This window comes from Manis pentadactyla, chromosome 3 (assembly GCF_030020395.1).
Source record: "Manis pentadactyla isolate mManPen7 chromosome 3, mManPen7.hap1, whole genome shotgun sequence".
In the NCBI taxonomy this organism is placed as follows: domain Eukaryota; kingdom Metazoa; phylum Chordata; class Mammalia; order Pholidota; family Manidae; genus Manis; species Manis pentadactyla.
In genome coordinates, this window is record NC_080021.1 from 2,107,506 (window position 1) to 2,126,709 (window position 19,204).

Here is a 19,204-nt window from a genome sequence, read left to right on the forward strand (position 1 = left end):
CTGCCCAGAACCTAAGACGTGTCACGTAGGTCCAAAGTGGGGTCAGAAATAACTGTGGTTGTCTGTGACGGGCTACTAGGCTCTCAAGAGAGAGCTGTTCAGCCCAGTGCCTCTGCTCTCGCAGCAGCCGAGGTTAGTAGGGTCCCCTTTCCCAGCACTGGCCCCAGGTCACCCTGCCTTTGCAAACAGCCACACTCCTGAGTGAATGTCAACCCATTCTCCTTCCCCAGAAATGTAATTTTCTCAAGAAGAGTTGCTTAGTATTAAGAATTTACCGGCTGGGAAGATCTCTGTCTTTACGAACAGGACACCGTATCTGTGTTTAGTTTCATGGATAATGACTGAATGATTGTTTTTCTTCCTTTCAACCCACAGGTCTGAATATTCTAATTTTAACAAACAGTGCACCACATTAATTACTTCTCAAGGTGAGGAACGTGAAAGGAAGAGAACCTAATCAGGAAAAGTGTTCTGGAGGAAGGGGGTGTGCCTGGCACAAGCAGGGAGGGAAAGCCACCCGCTGGCCAGTGAACGGGCAGGCACCTTACCGAGGCCTCTGCACTGCGCGCTGACTTGGGTCTTGTTGGGGGGTAAGAGGGAGCCAGGACTCTGCCCCAGGGCTGCATGCTCGGCTCTGCTCCCCGGTTTGTGCGCAGGCACCCGCCAGGCCTGAGCTCGGCAGCCCAGGAGCCTGCAGTCTGAGGGCAAGAGGTGGCGGGGCTGGCGGCCGGTGGGCCTCCTGCTCTGCAGACTGGAGGAGACAGCAAGCCACTCCGGCCTCTGTGCCCGCAGCCCTGCTCAAGGCTCCTTCCTAGGGCTTCCCGGGCTCACCGCGAGCTCCTTGGGGACCAGGACCGCGTTCCTCCTGACCTCTGTGTCCTCACTGCCTAGCCCACACCTAGCGCCTTGTGGTGGGGACAGCAGAGAGGCAGCCAGCTGCTCCCAGGAGTCCCAGGTGCGTCTGTGTAGGCTCCTGGCGGGACGGCCAGCCTGCCGGCTCTCCTCTCCAGGCCCTGCAGGTGCTTTTCTGCCCCCTCCCACCGGCCCGCTCCCTCCTTTTCAGACCCAGCACGACCTGCCCCTCAGCGAGCCCCCACCCGCAATCCACAAAGCTCTTTAGAATCCAATGACAATGAGACGAGGGAGGTGGCACTGCGCACAAGGTGCTGGCTGAAGCTTCAGCCCGCCTTCCCAGTGTGGGCTTAGGCTGGGCCTACGTGACTCACAGAAATTCCTTCTCAGGGCAGTGACATACTCAGGACAACGCTGCCAGGGTGGGGGCAGGGCTGGGTCTCAGATTCAAAGATGCCCAGAGAGGAGGGACGGGGAAGGGAACTGATGCTGGGGACATACTTCCCGGGACAGCCTCTGTGGCAAAAGCATCACACAGTTCCCTTCAACCAGGCAAGAAGGCTCACACTGACACCTGAGCCAGGGAAGAATGGGAGGCCGGGGGCACAGCACCCTGGGTCTGAGGCACAGATGGAGCAGGGATCCCCCACAGCGACTTCCAACTCGTGTCCAGGCGCTTCCCATAGCGGGGCAGCTCCAGGAAGGAGAGAGACGCACTCATGGACACACGCCCACCCGACTGGGGAAAGCCCGAGTCTGAAAGCCCCTGGGGATCAGGCACTCCTGACACTGCCACTGGAAGGAGAGAGAGCTCCAGAAATAACATGCAGTTTCCCCGGATGTGTATGGTTACATGAAAAAGACAAGAGATTAAAACAGCATGTATTTGTGCATAAAAAAAATAACACTATGTGTTTATATTTACGTATAGTCTAAGAAATTCTGAAATATGTGGAAGCAGTGAATAAAAATGGGTATTCTGGGGAAATGCACAGGAACAAGGCAGGTAGGAACATGTAAAAAGTATTTGAACCATGTGAGCATTTTACCTATTTAAACCTAAGTTTCAGAAAAAGTAAACAGCAAAGTTCTCCTAAAGACATTATGAATGAAACAAAATGCTCTGAGGGGCTGCAGACCTGGGACCGTGGGGGCACAGCTGTGCTCCAGAGCAGGGCTGATAAAGGTCAGCATGCGTCCTCCCCTCAGGAGGGACAGGGTCTCAGAATGCAGACCGCTGACGGATTTGGGCTTAACATGCACATTTTTGGATGTCTTCAGTTGTGCTTCCTTCCTGGATTCTCTCCCAGGGTTATTCTCACTCATATGAAATCAAGAATTAAGAACATGGCGTTTTACTCCCTGCCCAGGCTTTCAAGGCGGACCGCACCGCAGTGCTTGCAGAGCAAAAATAGTGCCTGACAAACGTGGCCAGGATGAGGAGCTTCGAAATGATTAGTCAGAGCAGCAAGTTAGCGTGTGAGTCAGCACAAAGCTGCCAAGTGGCACCGAGGCTTTGGAAGCCATTCCAATAGCATATTTCTGTATTAATTTGCTTTCGGACGTGAGCCATAAAATTATACAGCCGAGCTAATAAAGCTAATTACCTGCATGCACACCTCCCTCCCTTCCAGCCCCGTAAGCCACCAAAAACATCTCACACCTGAGCCTGGACAAATGCCAAGCTGGCGGAGCAGCGACATACACGGCTGCCTTAGCCATCCGCTCTCACGGTCCAGATTACAGTATTCCCGCCGTGGTGGCGGCGGCTGTTCCCTAAATACACAGACCCTGGCATCCGGGGCAAAAGGTCAGCACGTGACGGTGCTGAGGACTGTAATTCCTATCGTTACTTTTACTGGAAAGAACACCTCCAACGTGCTTCCCATGAGAGAGACCTCGTGGGGTTTAACACGTCTTCTAATTCTCACTATTAAATTTAGACTTCAGAACATGATGGTAGGGACTGTTACATCCGCTTCCAAGTTTTTTCTTTGTTTTTAAACTCAGGCCCATGGGGAGAATGAGCACGCTGACAGCTCCGGAGTGACAGGTCAAGGCAGTCTGACCCCGGAGCACACACTCCGGGCCCCACGGTCAGCCAGCTGACTGTGAACACAGCACGTGTTCCTGGGGGCTGGGGCCCGCGGTCCCCACCTGACAAACAAGGCTCCTGGGCGCAGGGCCCGGCACACGCTCGGGAGCCTGCTGGGAGCTCTCCGTGGTGCTGAAGAAGCCACCTCCCCTTAGAGCCCTTTCTCATCCCTTGGGGGGCACAATCATGTTTCCAAGTAGTCAGTAATCGGTCCTTGTCCTGGAGATTCTGCTCCTGTCCCTTAGGGGGGCGGGAATGGTAACAGTGCAGCAGGAACACCGTGGAACCCCTGTCGGTGCAGACCCGGCTCTGCCATCATCCTCGACCACACCCGTGCACAGCGACCGACAACCCCATGTGCCTGAACCCTAACACTGAGTTCCCAGCCCAGGTTGGCCCAACTCGTGCCCTGTCCCTGGAGACTTCCACAGGCACCGTCTAGCTCCCTCACAGGGGCCCACAAATCCCAGTGCCCTCCGCGCTCGCCACATCTTGCCTCAAAGACACAAGCGAGTCATCTGGAGTCACTGCCGTCTGCTCACTCTGCCCGTGGGTCACAGGCCCTCGCGGGTGCTGAGCTCTGAGGCCCAACACCGGGGTCTGGCCCTGGCTCACTCTAAACTTGCTCTGTCATCTGCTGCCCAAACTAGGAAGGTCAGCGAGCAGGCAGCTCTGCCTTCCCCACTGCTTAGCTGCTCATTTCCGCAAACCAACAACGGAAGAATTCAGAGGACTACTGTGGCTCTGAGCCCGAGGAGGGTCGGAGACGCCGTCCCTGGCCGCCGGCACTGTTCCTGGCACAGGGCAGGCGAATAAATGCCTACTACTTTTTCCTGAGCATCCATACATGTTAGTTACCCTTGGATCGCCTCATGCAGCCCTCACAGCCACTTCAGGCAGAGGAGACCTCCTCGGGGACGTGAAGGAAGGGCAAGGGTGAGGTCTCAGATTCCCGTCTTCCGCTCCAAGTGCACCCTGGCTCCCTGTCAGACTTCCTCCGTGTATGCCAGATGTTCGTTGCCATGACTGGTTCGCCAACAAGGCTGCGGGGAGCCCCTCTGGGCTCACCGGGGTTCCTCTCTCTGAGCCCCTAATTCAGATCTACAGGTCCAGGAGGCGGTCAACGGGATGAGTGAATTTTTTCAGGAATAATGCAGACGGAATTGTACAAGAAGCTTTAAGTTGCAGTCCACACAGGGCCACTGTTTATCAACAAATCACTACCCGCACAAGCTTGGGTAGGTGAACATTCACTGGGCACCGACTCTGCGGCTGGCCCCCTGGGAGCATGGTTCCCTTGGAGCAGCGGTCTCCTCTGTGCGTGCCCACCAGGACACTGCCGCACTGCACTGGAGCTTCATGCCCACCACATGCAAGAGGCACGGGGCAGAAGGGGAGACTGAGGCTTACAGAAGATACACAATCCAATACAACAGGTAATTTGCATCCTCAGAGTGGCCTTGTTCTACGTTCCTTTTCCACCCCCAAGGCTCAGAGTGGTGCCATTGCTCCGGTTCTCCATTGTAACTTTTTACAGAAGAAATGGGGGTCAGGATCCCCAATCTTAGCAGTGCTCCTCCATTCCAACTCACTACCCTTAAAGGTCTCACCAAGGCGGGGGTGGAAGATGGAAGAGAAAGCAGAGACAGACCCCTTCTGCCTTTCACAGACTCTTATGCCTCATTTCTAAAGGCAGGCAGACAATCCCACAGCACAGGACCAGATGTGTCACGGACACACCATGCCGAGATGTCACAGACACACCATGCCGAGAGAGCAGCAGGGTGGAGAGGAGGGCGTTCATCTCCCCACCAGACCTGCCTGCCTGAGATGAGTCTGATCACGTTGCTCCCTGGCTCAAAAGGCTGCAGTGGCTACCCGCGGCTTTAGGGATAGAATCCCAAACCCCGAATATGATTACACCAGCTCCCACGATTTGTTTTCCTGACAGACTCACTCTCCCTTTGCGATCTTGTGCCCAAGAGTGTGTACTAGCCATGCCCAGCTACCAGGACTTATCACAACAGACGCCACGGTGTCCTGTCTCAGTGCCCTTACTCTGTGCCCCCACCGCCCAGAACCCTCTCCAGCCTTGTCTTTCTGGCGACCATACTCCCATCTCTGGAGCTTACACCTCACCATATGTGGGACTAAGGGCTAACACCCCCAGTCCAGAAGCCACCCAGTTTTTCTTCGCCAGCTGTGACTACTACACCTTACAGAGCATCTATCCAGCCCCTGCCACATGCATTTGTCCCCACCCTTACCCCAGGCCTTCCCACTCCAATGTGTGTGCCTTGATTCACACTGAAGTATTTATTAATACCTACTATGTATGCTGTGGCAGCTGCTGAGGATGAAAAGACCAACTACCATGAGATCAATCCTACTTTTAAGAAGCGTAGTCTATTGTGCAAGGACTCTATACTATTAGTCATTCACCATTGTTAAGTTTCATTAATATTTGTGCAGAGCCTTTTTATTTATGATATTTTCACACACCCTATCTCAGTTAATCCTCTATGTGTCTTGGGAACCCTGAATGTTCACTTCTGAATCTTTGAAAATGCAGCCAGATGCAAGGAAAATGCAGAAAGTTAATAAAACACCTCCCCTCTCATCTTCTGCTGGGCCGTTAGCAGTGAGGCATTTGGTAATGTGCCGCAAACAAATGCCTGTCTGAAACCAGGGAGCAGCAGCTTTTGAACTCCTGCACTGACATGACTGAAGTTGACCACGACCTGCTCTGGTATTTCAGGAAAAATGATTGCTGAGTCAACTCTTCCTTGGGAAACATGCAGCCCAGCAGGTGGCCAGAATCCCCTCTGAACCTGCAGGCCTCAGTTCTATTGACTTCACTTCCCCTGGGGGAAAGAAGTGCCCTGCTCTTAATGCCTGGTGGTTACAGTCTACTGAGCAAGAGCTGGAAGCCCATCACATGAGAGCCACTGACGCAGACATTCCCAAGCTGGCTTCCAGCTGAGCATCCTTGAGGCAGGTCAGGGGGACGCGGGTCAGGGGGACACTGCTCGGGCATCCACTCCAGGAGGATGGGCTTCCTGTGCCCTGCGTGCCAGCTCTGGAGTTACTACAGGTGCAGGGACTTAGCCCAGCCTCACTTCAGCTCAAATAAATTAGCAAATTGTCATAAATAGAAATTAAACTAATGGAAAGACTGCCTTAAGTGATTAATGAGCCTCTTTCCCATGACTTGGTTTTCCAACGTGCATCATGAACTTTGGGGATGCTGATGTTTGGCTGCTCTCGTCTCAGGAGGGGCGCCTACATCTCGGCTCAGCTCCCTGGTGTCTGAGACCCAGCTGGGCAGAAAATGCCAGACAGCACAGGGAGCTGCCAAGGGAAAGGCTGCAGCCGGTTCACTGCTGCCAGTCTTGCCAGGCTGAGAGTACCCTGGAGTCCCCGGACAGTGAGCAGATAAAGCAGAGAGAGCACGGCAACTGGCGGGTCCCTGATGAAGGGTGCCACCTCCTCAGGCTTCCTCTGAAGGTGGGCGGGATGCCCTGAAGGCCTGGGCAGAAGCCAGGCCATCTTCCATTGTCCCACACAGAGCTGGAAGTACAGACTCTGAAGCCAGACAGCTGGCTGCAAATCCCAGCTCTGCCACTTACCATCTGGGGACCTCAAACAAGTTAGCTAACTTCACTGGGCCGGAGCTTTCTCATCAGTGGAATGTGGGTAAAACTACTTCATAGAAGTTTTGTGAAAATTGAGCAAATCTACATAAATTGCTCACAACAGTGCCTGGCATCTAGTAAGTGCTATACAGGTTGTTGTTCCTTAAGCACTGTAGTCTTATGATTCTATGACATCAGATATACATGCTCACAATAACAGTCACACCAATAGTACATAGAAGGTATACAAGCCCAAATGCACCTGATCACACAAACATAATGCACACCGATCTGTGTGCATGTACACCCACCCCACATACAGGCACCATACCCACCCTACACACAGATTTCAAATGGCACTTTACTGGAGACAGTCCCTCAGCCAAATCTGAAACCTATGCTGTGTGACAACCCCTAATTCCTGTCAAAGAGATTTTAAGGTATGTAGCAATCTAACCTGTGTCCCTCAACACTTACTCCCCACTGCCCACTGAAAGCCAAGTACACAGGGCAATGTAACAGCATCGAGGGTCAGGCACACACCTCTCTTTGGCTGGCAAGGTTTTAATGTGAGATTAAAGGCCTCTGAACCACGTGATTACCAGCAGCTATAAAAACTAAATTCCCTAAAGGTGTATACAAAATTCAGCCCTGCACGTAAGATGATCAAGAAATCGGCTGCACTGATGACAGGAGCTGCCTGTATTAAAACTCATTTAGATAAAACTATTTCTCTCAACTTGACTATTAGAAAAGCATAGTGTACTATGCTTTAAGAGAGTCTTGCTTAATGTTACCTTTTTCAGGGAATGGAAAGACAGACCTCCATAAAGGAGCATCTTTGAGAATAAGCCAGAGGCCAATTACGAGGTTTGAGGGTGATCTTAGGCAAGTCACCGCAAACAGTTTAATCTCTGCCTCTGTCTCTGTCTTAAAAGGGAGGAGGGGCTGCTTGAAGGCAAACGTTCCTTAGTGGAAGGACGAGCCTTGGAAACAGAGAAGCCAGGCAAGGCTGTGTCCCAGGTCGGCTGTCCTGGTTGTGACCAATGAAACTAAGGGCATTGTGCTGACAGTCTTGCAGGCTATGCTTGTGAGCTCTGCACCCCACCCCCGCCCCCATAAAAACCGATGACAAACGCGGCAGCCATTGTTGAGCTTCTTGGTTTTACAGGGAGGGATTGGAGCCTGTAAGGCCACACAGACACCACTCAGCAAAGCACAGCCCCAGACATGAGCCCCTGGCACGCAGCTCCTCTGGGTGCACAGCCCTGCCCTGCAAGAGCAGCCGCACTGCTCCAAAGCCTTGTACTTTCCAGCTATTAACGTTTATTTGACCTCTGCCTCTGCAAAGATGATCACCCATCTCCTGCTCTGGGATGCTGGTTCTCAGGTGTCTAAAGAAGCCCAGATTGCGGTTGGTTCCTTGGGCCTCCTCTCGGATGGCTACAAATGGTCTCCAGACAGAGCTGGGGAGATGTGTGCCTATAAGACCACCTGGCAGGGGTGCTGCCCAGATGGTCTAGGTTATCAGCCTTTGTGGGGACCAGCTGAGCTGTGTGCCCCGTTCTCATCATGAAACCTATGCGGGATTGGATTCGGTATGCCAGCAAGTACCTCACCAATCCGTGAAGTGTTTTTTGAAGGGAGATTTGCAACCAAAACCAGGGAAGTGAGAAGGGACGCTGACACCAAGCCTGCTCTGAGCTTACCCCCCATTTCTTCCCACTACACACCGTCTGGGCAGGGCTGCCCCTGGAAAAGGAGCCAGGCTTCAGTTAAGGCCAATCTTGCTGGTTACAAATTCCTTTCCCACATTCAGCACCACACCCAGCACAGCGCAACTAGGCTGCCAGCATTTGGCTGCCGCATGGGTGAGGGGGGCGCTACCCATTCCCCGACGGTTCAGTCCCTGTGTGCTAGGGACTCCACGCAGCACCGGGGCCAGGCAAAGGGAGCACGCTTCACGTGGCGCATCGCAGTGCCCCCTGGTGCTTGGCACGACCCCAGCACCAGCAGGTCATCAGCGAACAGTAGCTGAGTGCATGACCCCCAGAGTGGCACAGCCTGGCAAGGAAACGGCCTTCAGGAAAGACCAGCTTTCCTGTACTTGGTGAGCAGGTGACAAACAGGAGCTGAGCGCCGAGTGTGGCGGGAGCCCGGGGGAAGGGGCCGTTTGGGCAGGGCCGGATGCAGAGGTCAGGGACAGAGGGGCTTCTTATGCGAGCGGCATGCGAGCTGGCGGCAGCGGCGAAGGAAGGTTGGGCCGAATGCTGGCGCTCAATTCCTCTCCTAAATCATGAACAGAAAATGCAAGCACACATGGCCAACCGCCCAACCCCCAACCAGCCCCTGGGAGGGATTCTCAGAGCTGCAGGCACCCCTTTCGGGCCCATCTAATCAGAGGCCAATACTGGCAACAACGACTAGGCAACACAGAAGAAAGAGCTGTGGGACAGCTGCCTGAGTCAGGAAGCGGAGGGGGCAGGCAGGCAGGCCCGGTCACAGCCCAGCACAGGCCCCTGCTGCTCTCCAGGCTCTGCGCCGTGCCAGCACCCCCAGCAGAGACCCCGCCTCCACCCTCAGGCCACTCTACCCTGCAGGCTGGGGCAGCTGCAGGGCCCGGTACGTGGGAACCAGAATATAAAGCTTCTTAACTGGGTAACGAGTGCGGCTGCCGGTCCCAGCATCCCCTGGCTGCTTCTCTGGTGGCTGGGATCTTACAGACAGGTGTGCATATATCTGTTCCGAGATCCACAGTTGCCTTTGAAGTATGTCTATCCAGCCCTACGTGCTACATATGGGCCATTTTTATTACTACGGATAGGTGTCAAATTAGGCTTAAATTTTTGTATAAAGTCTAAATATTGAGAAAATATTAAAATGCATAATGAAATTATTAGCCAATTCAATCTTTGGTCTTCCCATCTGTTGAATTCAGGTTTACAATAGCGGAAGTCTGCTATTCATGCCACGCCAGATGCCGCTACCAGAGGAGAGAGAGCGAGCGAGGTCCTTGATGTTAATTCTCTTTCACTGAACTCGCCTACAGGGACAGTGTCTCGGAAACCCCTGATCAGTAAATCTACAAGACAGATGTGCCTGGCACGTGGTAGGCACTCAATAAATATTTGTTCCACAAATGATTAAGTAAAATCAGAAAACAGGGATGTCAACCTCTGAGTCAAGGCTGAAAGGAAGGAAACGCAGAAGGCATTTTCAGCCCTTTGATGGCCCACGTGATCCCACGAGAAGGCAGCACATGCCGGCCTGGAGGAGGGCCGCGGTGGCTCTGGCCGGCTCCTCCCTCCCTGCCTCCTCCCCGGGGTGCGGTGATGCCGAGCTGAGGTGGAATCGTTCCCAGCAGGCCTCCCCATGTGAAGCCAGAGCCCCAAGGCCCGGGTGCGGGGCGTCTCCCCTCTTACATGGGGCCTCTCACCCAGGTCCCACCAGAGAGACCCACGTCCCCCCGCTCCAGCATCACAACCACAGGTACCAGAATACGAGAGCTTAGGGGTCTCCCGTGTTCACCTACAGAGGACCTGCGCTGTTCTAGTGACCCTCTCCTGTGAGGACTGGGCTGCGGGGTGAGTACTTTGCTGGAAACCCCACCTGGGTTGGTCCCGGGCAGCAGCACGTCCTGGCTGGACCCACACGTAAGTCAGTTCACCTGGCTGGGCTTCCATTTCCTCGATGGGGCGAGAGTGCCAATCAGAGAGAGGCGGGAAAACAAGACGAGAGGGCAGACACCTGGGCCCTGGAACACGGCTCGAGTGCAGCCTCTTTCTGCACCGTGTCGCTCTGCTCATCTACCCAGCAAGGACGGACTGGACCCTGACTCTGGGCTGAGCTCCAGCGAAACCAGGAAAAGGCAACTCCAGTGTCCGCACCGCTTAGCTTCCCTCTGTACAAAAGCCACACGCCGTAGCTCCAGGACAGGCTGCTCAGTTCACACCGAGTCCCCAGGCACTGCATTTTAAGGTCTGGTTTGCAATGTCTTCTACTCACACACGAAGTGCTCATTCTGTCACCAGCTCCTCGGAGAGAGGGTCTGCCAGCCCCTAATCCACTTCAGTTTGCATGAAGGACCTTGCCTCAGCTCCTGGGCCACCTGCACACTGAGGGTATTTCCAGAATCCAGGAGCCACTTTGGAATAATCTGAGACCATACTGCATTCTCTGACCACCCCATAATCACAGAGTCAATGTGTGAATGAGGTAATTAACAGACACTCACAACAGAGTTGCCTCTTCCTGGGAGAAGTTCTGAGTGAGCCATCCACTCACACCCTGGGACCTGAGAGCATCCCCAACCCATGTCCCCTAGATAAAACTTCTACTTGCCCTTAAGAAGCCCACTCTAATGTCACCCCTTCTGTGAAGCCTTCCCCGATTGCCCTGCACCCCGCAGCTTCCTCCTCTGAGCCTCACAGCACTTGGCACAACGCTCTGACCCTGCTCCCCAAAGTGCATCTCATTGCCAGGTGACACCCCACACCTTCCCAGGCTATGGGGCTGCACTGAGGCCGTATCTCTGCATCGCAGCCTCTCAAGTCCTCGTGAAATACCCAAGCAGAGCAGGTGCTCTGCACACACACAATCACACAAGGAGCCCTGGGTTTCTCCGGAGCACCTGCTCAGCCAGCGGAGCACCAGCTACGTCACCAATGCATATCGTGCGCTGTGTGACCTGATTCCTGCTTCCCTAACAACTGCATCCTGTGTTTAGCTGTCAGTCTGTGAAACTCCTCAAGCGCAGCACAGATAAGTGGCCATTAGAAACTGTCACCAGCACAAATGTCCACACTGGCAAGAAACATGTGATCCAAGAAGAGCACCCCCAGCCCCAGAGCAAGGCTTTCCTCACCCCAAATCAACACTGCACTGGTGGGGCCTTAGTGCTGGGGAAAGGTTAGGAAAATGCTCACGCTCTGGTCCCGACTTTCTTGCTGTGGCTGAAACTGAAATTCAATGGCTAGCCCCCTCTGAGGTCCTGCTCACTGGTCAGAGACCTAGAGCAGAGCGCATGGAGGGTGAAACGGCCCCCTGGGAAGGATATGATTCTCCAGCGGATGTCCAGCTTGCTGTTGATCTCCAGGCCTCGGGCTTCCTGCCTCTCTTCTTCCAGCTGCTTCAAATTTGCACATTGTCCCTTCTCCCCAGGGGATGCTGGGAAACTCTCAAAGTTGAACTTGTCCACTTGAATAGCCATTCTAAGAGAAGAGGGAAAACAGCAGAGAATTCATCAGTAGGGCAATTTCTCTGCCGGCTGTTGGAAAATCAGCACACGCCAGCGTGAGACAGTATAATGAGTCATTACTGTAACTCATAACAGATTCCTTCTAAGAAAATGAAATAACAGACTCCCAGGGCAGCACTGGCTTCAGAGCTCGTTCAATACACAGTTCAGAACTGAAGACACAGCCAGAGACTCCAACCTCAGAGAAGACGCATGCACCCCAGAGAGAGCAGGACGAGGCAGGGGGACCCGATGGGGAAGTCACAGAGAGGGCGGGGATGCTTTGACCCGGGACAGCCCGGCCTCTCCACTGGACTTGTGCCTGTCACCCCCACTCTAGCCTCGGCCAGGTGGACTTGCTCACTCCTGCCCTGCCCCCCCCCAGACTCCCCTCTGCCCACTTGCAGCCCCGGTGCCTAGAATCCCCCTTGTCTTCAGAGCCAATCACCACGCTCCCTCTAGGTTTCTGCTCAGGTATCACATCCTCTACAAAGTCTCCCACTCTGCTGGCTGTGTCCAGCCCCCTCCACCTTCTGGCAGTCTCTAGAACACACCAGGTTCTCCCTGACTTGGTCTTTGCACTCGTGCTTCCCGTGGGGAGGAGTCTCCTCTGAGCCTGGGCACAGCTCGCGCCTGCATTCTTCAGGTCTGGGCTTAGGAGACGTCCTTCCAGGCCTCCTCTGCAGTGGCATTCTCTCTCATCTCCCCTCACCTTCCACTGCAGCCGTCAACTCGGTTCCGTCAGAGCATTCGTCACGAGATGGAAACATTTATCTCTGCACACTGTCTATCAACTCTACCAGAATTCAGCTCCCTAAGGGCAGAGATTCCTCCGTCTTGTTTACTGTAGTGTCCCAGGCCTGGAATAAAGCCGGGCGCACTGCAGCAGCTCAGCGATTCACTGAGTAAGTGAATGAGTGAGTTAAGGCTTCCCGGGAGCCCCAGGACAGCGCTCACCTCCCCGCTCACTGCCACCCCAGCCCTGGCAGCCATGTACACATTCAGCTGCGTCCCAGGCCCTGCAGCCCCCACCTGGGGCCCGACTTAACCACTTGCAGCCTGCCTCCATGCCCACCCATGATATTCACGTCGGCAGGGGCTGCGTCTCACTGATGTCTGAAACTCTACTTAGCACAAAATCAGACATACAGTATATACTCAGTAAAGGTGTGTTACAGAGATGGATGAAGGGAGAGGGGGAGGTTAGGGGGTTCCTTTAAGTCAGAACCCTGAACTTATGGCTCCAACTGAGCACAGACTGACAGTCAGTCACGGGAACTAGCAGGTACCTGTATCCACACAAACTGGGCTGTGGCTGTAACACCCGCCCCAGCCCACTTTGGGGCTACTCCCTTTAACAACCAGGAGAACAGAGGAATCGGTGTCAGGGTGTATGAATATGAGATTAAACCCACAGAAGAGGTCCCGACAGCCGTGACACATGGCGAGAATGACAGGAGTGCCAGTAAACCCACGGCATTTGGCCAGGAGCTTGCTGTTTAGGGCTCAGCCACCCAAGGGAGTCAGAGAAACTCCCACACAAGCAAAAAAGACAGTGCATTTTGTAGCAAGAACTAAGTTTAAAATTTATATTCACTGATCTTTTCTGATTACAAAAGTAGATAGGCTTACTGGAATAGTTGGGAAATAGACTGAAGCATAAAAAGAGAAAAACATGCAGAATCTTATGCTCTAATTTTAATATCTTAATTCTTTAGTCTCTTTTCTAAGTGTATTCAATATAGTTTAAGTCATGATGTAAGTATATGCATAAATCACATAAGTATCATTTGCATATGTATACACACAGATACACAATTTTAAGAGTTGTTTTCTTAATATACTATGAACACTTTTATATCATTAAAATGTATTCTGCAAAATATCCCATCTTATGGCTGCATAATTGACTTAACAAGTCCCCTGTTATTCAGACTCTCAGATATTTTCCATTAAAAAAAATTACTACTAAAAACTATTAACAAATGTGTTCGTGCTGAAATTTCTTGTCTGCACATATGACTGCCCGTTGGGGTCCACTTCTGGAAGGGGGGTTCCTGATCTGAGTGTGGAACCACTCAAGGCTGGGAGGCAGGGACATGGTCCCTTCTCAGAAGGGCTCAGAGAGCTGGGCGCCCCTCCCCTCTCTGCATCCTTGCTGATGACGACGATGACCAATGTTTAATCCTTGCTAGGATGAGGAAAGATGCTACCTCACTGGTATTTCAATCTTCAGGTCTGAATTGCCCCTGGGGTGGAACATTTTTTCAGGAGCTCATTAGCCATTTACCTTTCCTCCCCTGCAAGCTGTCTCCATGTACAGCAAGTGCTTCTAATTTCCCAGCCAGCAAAGGCTCTTCGCGTTCCGCCACCTCCAAGATAAACTGAAGCAAGCTGGGGCTCTCATCAAAGCCAAGGTCAGCGTATGTCCTCGGTTTAGCCAAAAAGGCCAATTTCACTTCATCACCTGATAACCCAAAAGGAACTAATAATGTTCTCCTTTCAACGGTTTGAAAACATTCCCACTGCCAGGCTCTCTTCCTTTTAAACACCCCTGGCCCTCAGTACCCTAAGGGTCAGAGCATACACTGGACACTGTGCCAGTGGGATTTTACTTGTGTGATTGTGGGGAGGGGGGCTCTCTCACACAGTTTCTGAGTAAGCATCATACATTACCCACCTCCACACTTAAGAAATTATGGACACATATGCCCACAACACAGAAGAGGGAAGCAAATGAAATGGAGCAGATGCCCACAGCGTGCCGAGCCGGGCACGGGGTGCTCTGCACAGCCCTTCCCCTTATCTGTTTGAGCAGGCCCCCTGGGGAACGTGCTCCTCTTCCTCTGCAGACGCAAGGACGCGCCATGGGCATAAGCCGCCCGCCGTGCCTCGCAGGGCCAGCAGTCCCGCATCAGGGGTCTGTCCCTGAGGCGCAGCACTGTTCTGCTTTCTGCTTGGTTTGGCCTCTTGCTCAGGCAGAGGGCCTGCAGAACACGGGACAGAGACCTGGCGACTGCAGGCCCACTGCCCGCGTGAGCAAGCCGCCACTTCCCGGTGCCCACCAGCCCTGCCCAGAACTGGGGAGAATGCAGAACTGTCAGGACTTTAATGAAAACTGGAGCCATCATGTTTTGAAGCTGTCCCTTTCATGAAGCAGCACTCTCTGGCGATGGCAGCGGCCTGAGAGACATGCGGAGTCAGCCACCAACCAGCTGCCTGGAGAGCATGACCCCGAGGAGGCCCCCCGAGCGTCAGGACCACTCACGGACAGCCAAGGGGGACGAGGAGAGTCCGAAGGCACCCAGGAGGGGGGGCTGATCTACAGCTGTCACCCTCCTGGAGGGGACTGCGGCACCCAGGGCAGCACCTAGTCCATCCGGGGGCACTGAGGTGGCAATGGAGCAGAGAGGAAGAACTCTGGCTTCAGAGTCGGCAACCTGGGCTGGACCCGGCTCTGTGGCATACAGGTCCCCAGGCTTGGGCACAGTCTCCACTTCTCTGGGCATCTTTATGAGATGCATCAGCAGCGTGTGGCCTGGAAGGGCGGCTAAGAGTTCAGCCACTCACAGTCAGTGCCAGTAAACAGTGGCCACCTCAGTCAGTCCAGACGTAGTGATCGGCTTAGTGCCCTGGGTGACTTTATATACAGTATCTCAGGTAGCAAGCAATTTTTCCTAACAACCGTGAAGCAATAAGAATCTTAACACTGAATTAAAGCCACAAGACTCCCTAGTGACAGCCTCTCCTAGAGATGCCCCTTGCTTGGTAATCTAACTTCATGGGCACAACCTTCCTCTCCCTGGTTTAAGCTTGGACCTGGGTCCGGCAACACAGATCAGAGGGTATTTGTGCAATCCCCCACTAAAAAGTGTCCAAAAGGTAATTCAAAATTGCGGCTGACCCTCTGGCGAATCAGCCAAATTGGTAAATGTCGTCTTTGGAAATGACACAGACTAAGTAAAGGAGAGTGAGCACACACAGGACCCGCGGCAGGTGTCCCTGCCCTCTGTGCGGCACACCAGCAATGGAGGCAGGGCCTTGCGGGCAGCTCCTGGAGGAGGGCGGCACCAGGCCTGCCTGGGGTTTGCACCCTCAGAGACTTCCTCAGAGACGGGAGGGCATTTGCAGGGATGTCAGGGTGAGGACAGTTCCCAGTGACCAGGCAGGGGCTGCAGGAGCCTGGCTCTTGTCTCAGAGCAACCTCCAGCATGGGGCTGGCAGCTCTACAAGCCCGGGCGTCTCAGCACCCGTGTATCACCCACGTACCCCTTAACTTGTCTACACCCCACCTTCTTGTACAATGTCAAGAACAGCTGCTGGGGCACTGGTCACGATATGAAGAGGTGTGATGACAGGTGTCCACATGCTTGTCACCCTGAGAGGGTCCCTCCAGATGAGGTGAAAGGGGCAGACTTGACCCCAGACAAGGACCCTCACCCCACACGTACCTTCCAGGACAGAACTCCTTCAGGTCTCACAAAACACGTGATCAAATGTCAGCTCCCCGCAAGGTTTGTCCAGCTGTACCCACCCTCACAGCCTGTTTCCTCCTGCACAGGGGTACCACTCACGATTCGGAGGTCCCCCCCAGTGTGCAGAGCACGGCAGGCAGCTCCTTCACCTGAGCCTGGGGTTGACCGCCATTCGGGAAGCTTTGTGAGGATGCAGAATGATGGCAGGCAAAGGGCGGCGCCATGCTGGCACACAGACAGCGCCCTCTGACGGTGGCTGCCCCCCACGCTTACTGATCCCGATACACATGAGGGGCAAGGTGCCGAGGGACCGGGGAAATACCCTAAGGTCGTTCTTGGAACGGCTCAGACTCAGACTTCAAATTCAGTTCTGATTCTAAACCCAGGGTGCTATCTAGCCTCCCCACCAGACGGTCCCGACATTTCATCTGGCTAATCTGTGATGAGTTGGAGTTAAAGAAAATTAATACTACTTTTGAATGCCAATTTTCAGGTTTAATTTCATGGCCAAATGTGGCAATAATAGTTAAGAGTTGGCACTAAAAAAAGTGCTGTGATTTTTGAAGAGTCTATAAAAAAATTGGTGGTTTTTAAAATACCGTATCATATGATTCAGTCTTTGAACAGCTGATAACCTCACCAAAGAAGTCCTAACGATGACATTTAAATACAAATCATGGAGTCGGATTTAGAAGGACTATCCACATATAATTAAATTGAACTTTCATTGGGAGATAATTGATAGTTACAGGACCGGTATTCTAATTTTATGTGGTGCATCACATGGGAGTCTATGTGACTATGCAGATTACAGCCTAGTGGGTTTTATCCTGAAGTGCAGTCCGAGCACGGGGGTAGCGGCCGACCTTCAGGCATCATCCATCCTGATTTAAAGCTGACAAGAAAACGGCATGAACATTGACATACGGATCACACCCAAAGAAGATAATTTTCTCCTTAAGCCTCACAGATAAATTTTTATTTTAAAAAATTGTTCCTTATTATTTTTAATTGCGAAGATACACTGTATTCTAAAAACCGGAGCACTGCACCATCCAGGCAGAGCATTGTGAGGGGCTGCAGCACACACCGAGGGCTGCACCTTGCCTCACCACTGTCACCTGTGCCCTCGCAGCAGCCCCGAGAGGGATTAATGCCACGCGGTGCAAAAAATAACTGACTTGCTCAAGGCCATGGGAAGGCAAATTCCCCACCAGCCCGAGAGCCCGAAGTCTGCAGCAGGCAGTGACTGGAGGGGTCCGGAGAGGCACCCCTGCTCACCTGACCCCAGGCACACACCTGGTAGGTGTGTGGAAAGGAATTCTGTCCACGTGTCAACACGTGGCCAGACACAGCTGCTGCCGGCTGGACCTCCACAGTTACTGGGACAGGAGCTTGGCTGGGGGTCGGTGCGGCCCATCGGCGAGCTCCACGCACAGGCTGGGAGATCACTTGGTGAGAGAAAGCTATCAGTCTCTTTCCGTCACAAAGTCTATGTCTCTGAAGTATTCAGCCTGGCTGAATCCTGAGTTTCTCATCTTCTCAGAACAGCGACTGTCTGGTGTCAACATACTGGTTCCTAAATCAAAGGCCAGCCGGCTCCACAGGAGAGCAGGGCCAGGGCAGAGGAAGCCCAGTGTGTGCACGGCCTCATCTCAGACTTCCAGGGACCCAATATCGCCACACCTACCCAGCAGAGGGGTGAGCAGAGCTCCTAAGAGTAAAATAGCCCACTACGGTCACTGGGCATTAGTAAGGAGGCCAGACTCGAGGCCAGTTCTGCTGTCTTTGGAGGACCTGTGCTCAGGGGCCCACGCATGGAAGGCTGCCCCCACCTCCAGGGGACTGGCACCCTTACCTGTCCGTGTCTATGAGCCCCAGGCAGACGTGGCTCCCTGTGGAGTCTCCCTGACGGCCTACCCTACTTTCCATGCCTGCTGAGACACTGACCCTGTCACTGCCACCCATGTGCCCACGGCGACCCCAGTGTCCGCGCCCACGTCCCCCGAAGTCAGACTGGCTCCGCAGTGCAGCACTTGTTCCATGACAACTGGTCAGAGCATGCGTGGAGTGCGTGAGGCTTGCACGTGCAGCCTCTGAAACGTCCCCTTCAATGCTGACACCATTTCATAAAATTTTACACATTTATTCCATATTAGAGAGAAGACAATGAAGTGACACTTCTGGTGGCCAGAGAGCGTGGCACTGCTGCGGAGAGGCCAGCTATCAAGTGCCAGGATGTGAGGGGCACCTCCTGCCTCAGCCAGCCTCTCTGTGGAAGCACAGTCCCTTACCTTACATTTCTGGAGATGAACGTTCATTTGAGGACCTGTAAGTACTTCCCTCAGCGCACAAAACAGTGCTTAATAAAATGAGATTTGCTCTAATGCTGTGGGGCTGCCAGCCACCCTCTCTCAGCTGCATCTTCCAGGAAGTGGACAGAGAGCTGGGCTCTGGCTTTCCCGGGCCACTTCTACTTGATTTCCCTCCACCTGGCCTCCCATGGGAACCCCTTGTCCCTCTTCACAGGGTGGGGCAGGCTGCCAGATGCACGTGGCCACGCATCCACCAAAGGCAGGGAGACCCCTTGGCAGTGCAGTGGGAGGGGCAGGCTTCCAGGTCAGCAGGTGGAGCTCAGGCCCCCACTGTGCTCCCAGCCAGACGTGTGACCCAGGGCGGGCCACCCAACTGTGAGGCTTCACTTAGGATGGAGAACTGTATGGAAGGAAGGTGCATGAGTTCTGCAGCTACACAGACCTGGATTCTAGTCCATCCTGTCACCTGTGAGCTCTGGGGCCAGAGGCAAGTTACCCGAGTGTCTCCAGGCCTCAGTTTCTTCATCTGCAAAAGGGATATCCTACACTGCAGGGTTAGTCTGGACTGTGGAAAATCAGTATGAACCACCTGGCAC

The 19,204-nt window shown here is 53.5% G+C and overlaps 1 protein-coding gene across 9 annotated transcripts in view; it reads right to left on the bottom strand.

The window, feature by feature from the left end:
* TRAPPC9 (trafficking protein particle complex subunit 9) overlaps nt 1–19,204 on the bottom strand; it is a 615,203-nt gene that overhangs the window by 117,779 nt on the left and 478,220 nt on the right. For all 9 annotated transcript variants that reach the window (XM_057497647.1, XM_057497644.1, XM_057497645.1 and 6 more), the window contains one exon: nt 11,639–11,792. In XM_057497647.1, the coding sequence (XP_057353630.1) occupies nt 11,639–11,792 (154 nt within the window). The remainder of the gene's footprint in view (nt 1–11,638; nt 11,793–19,204) is intronic.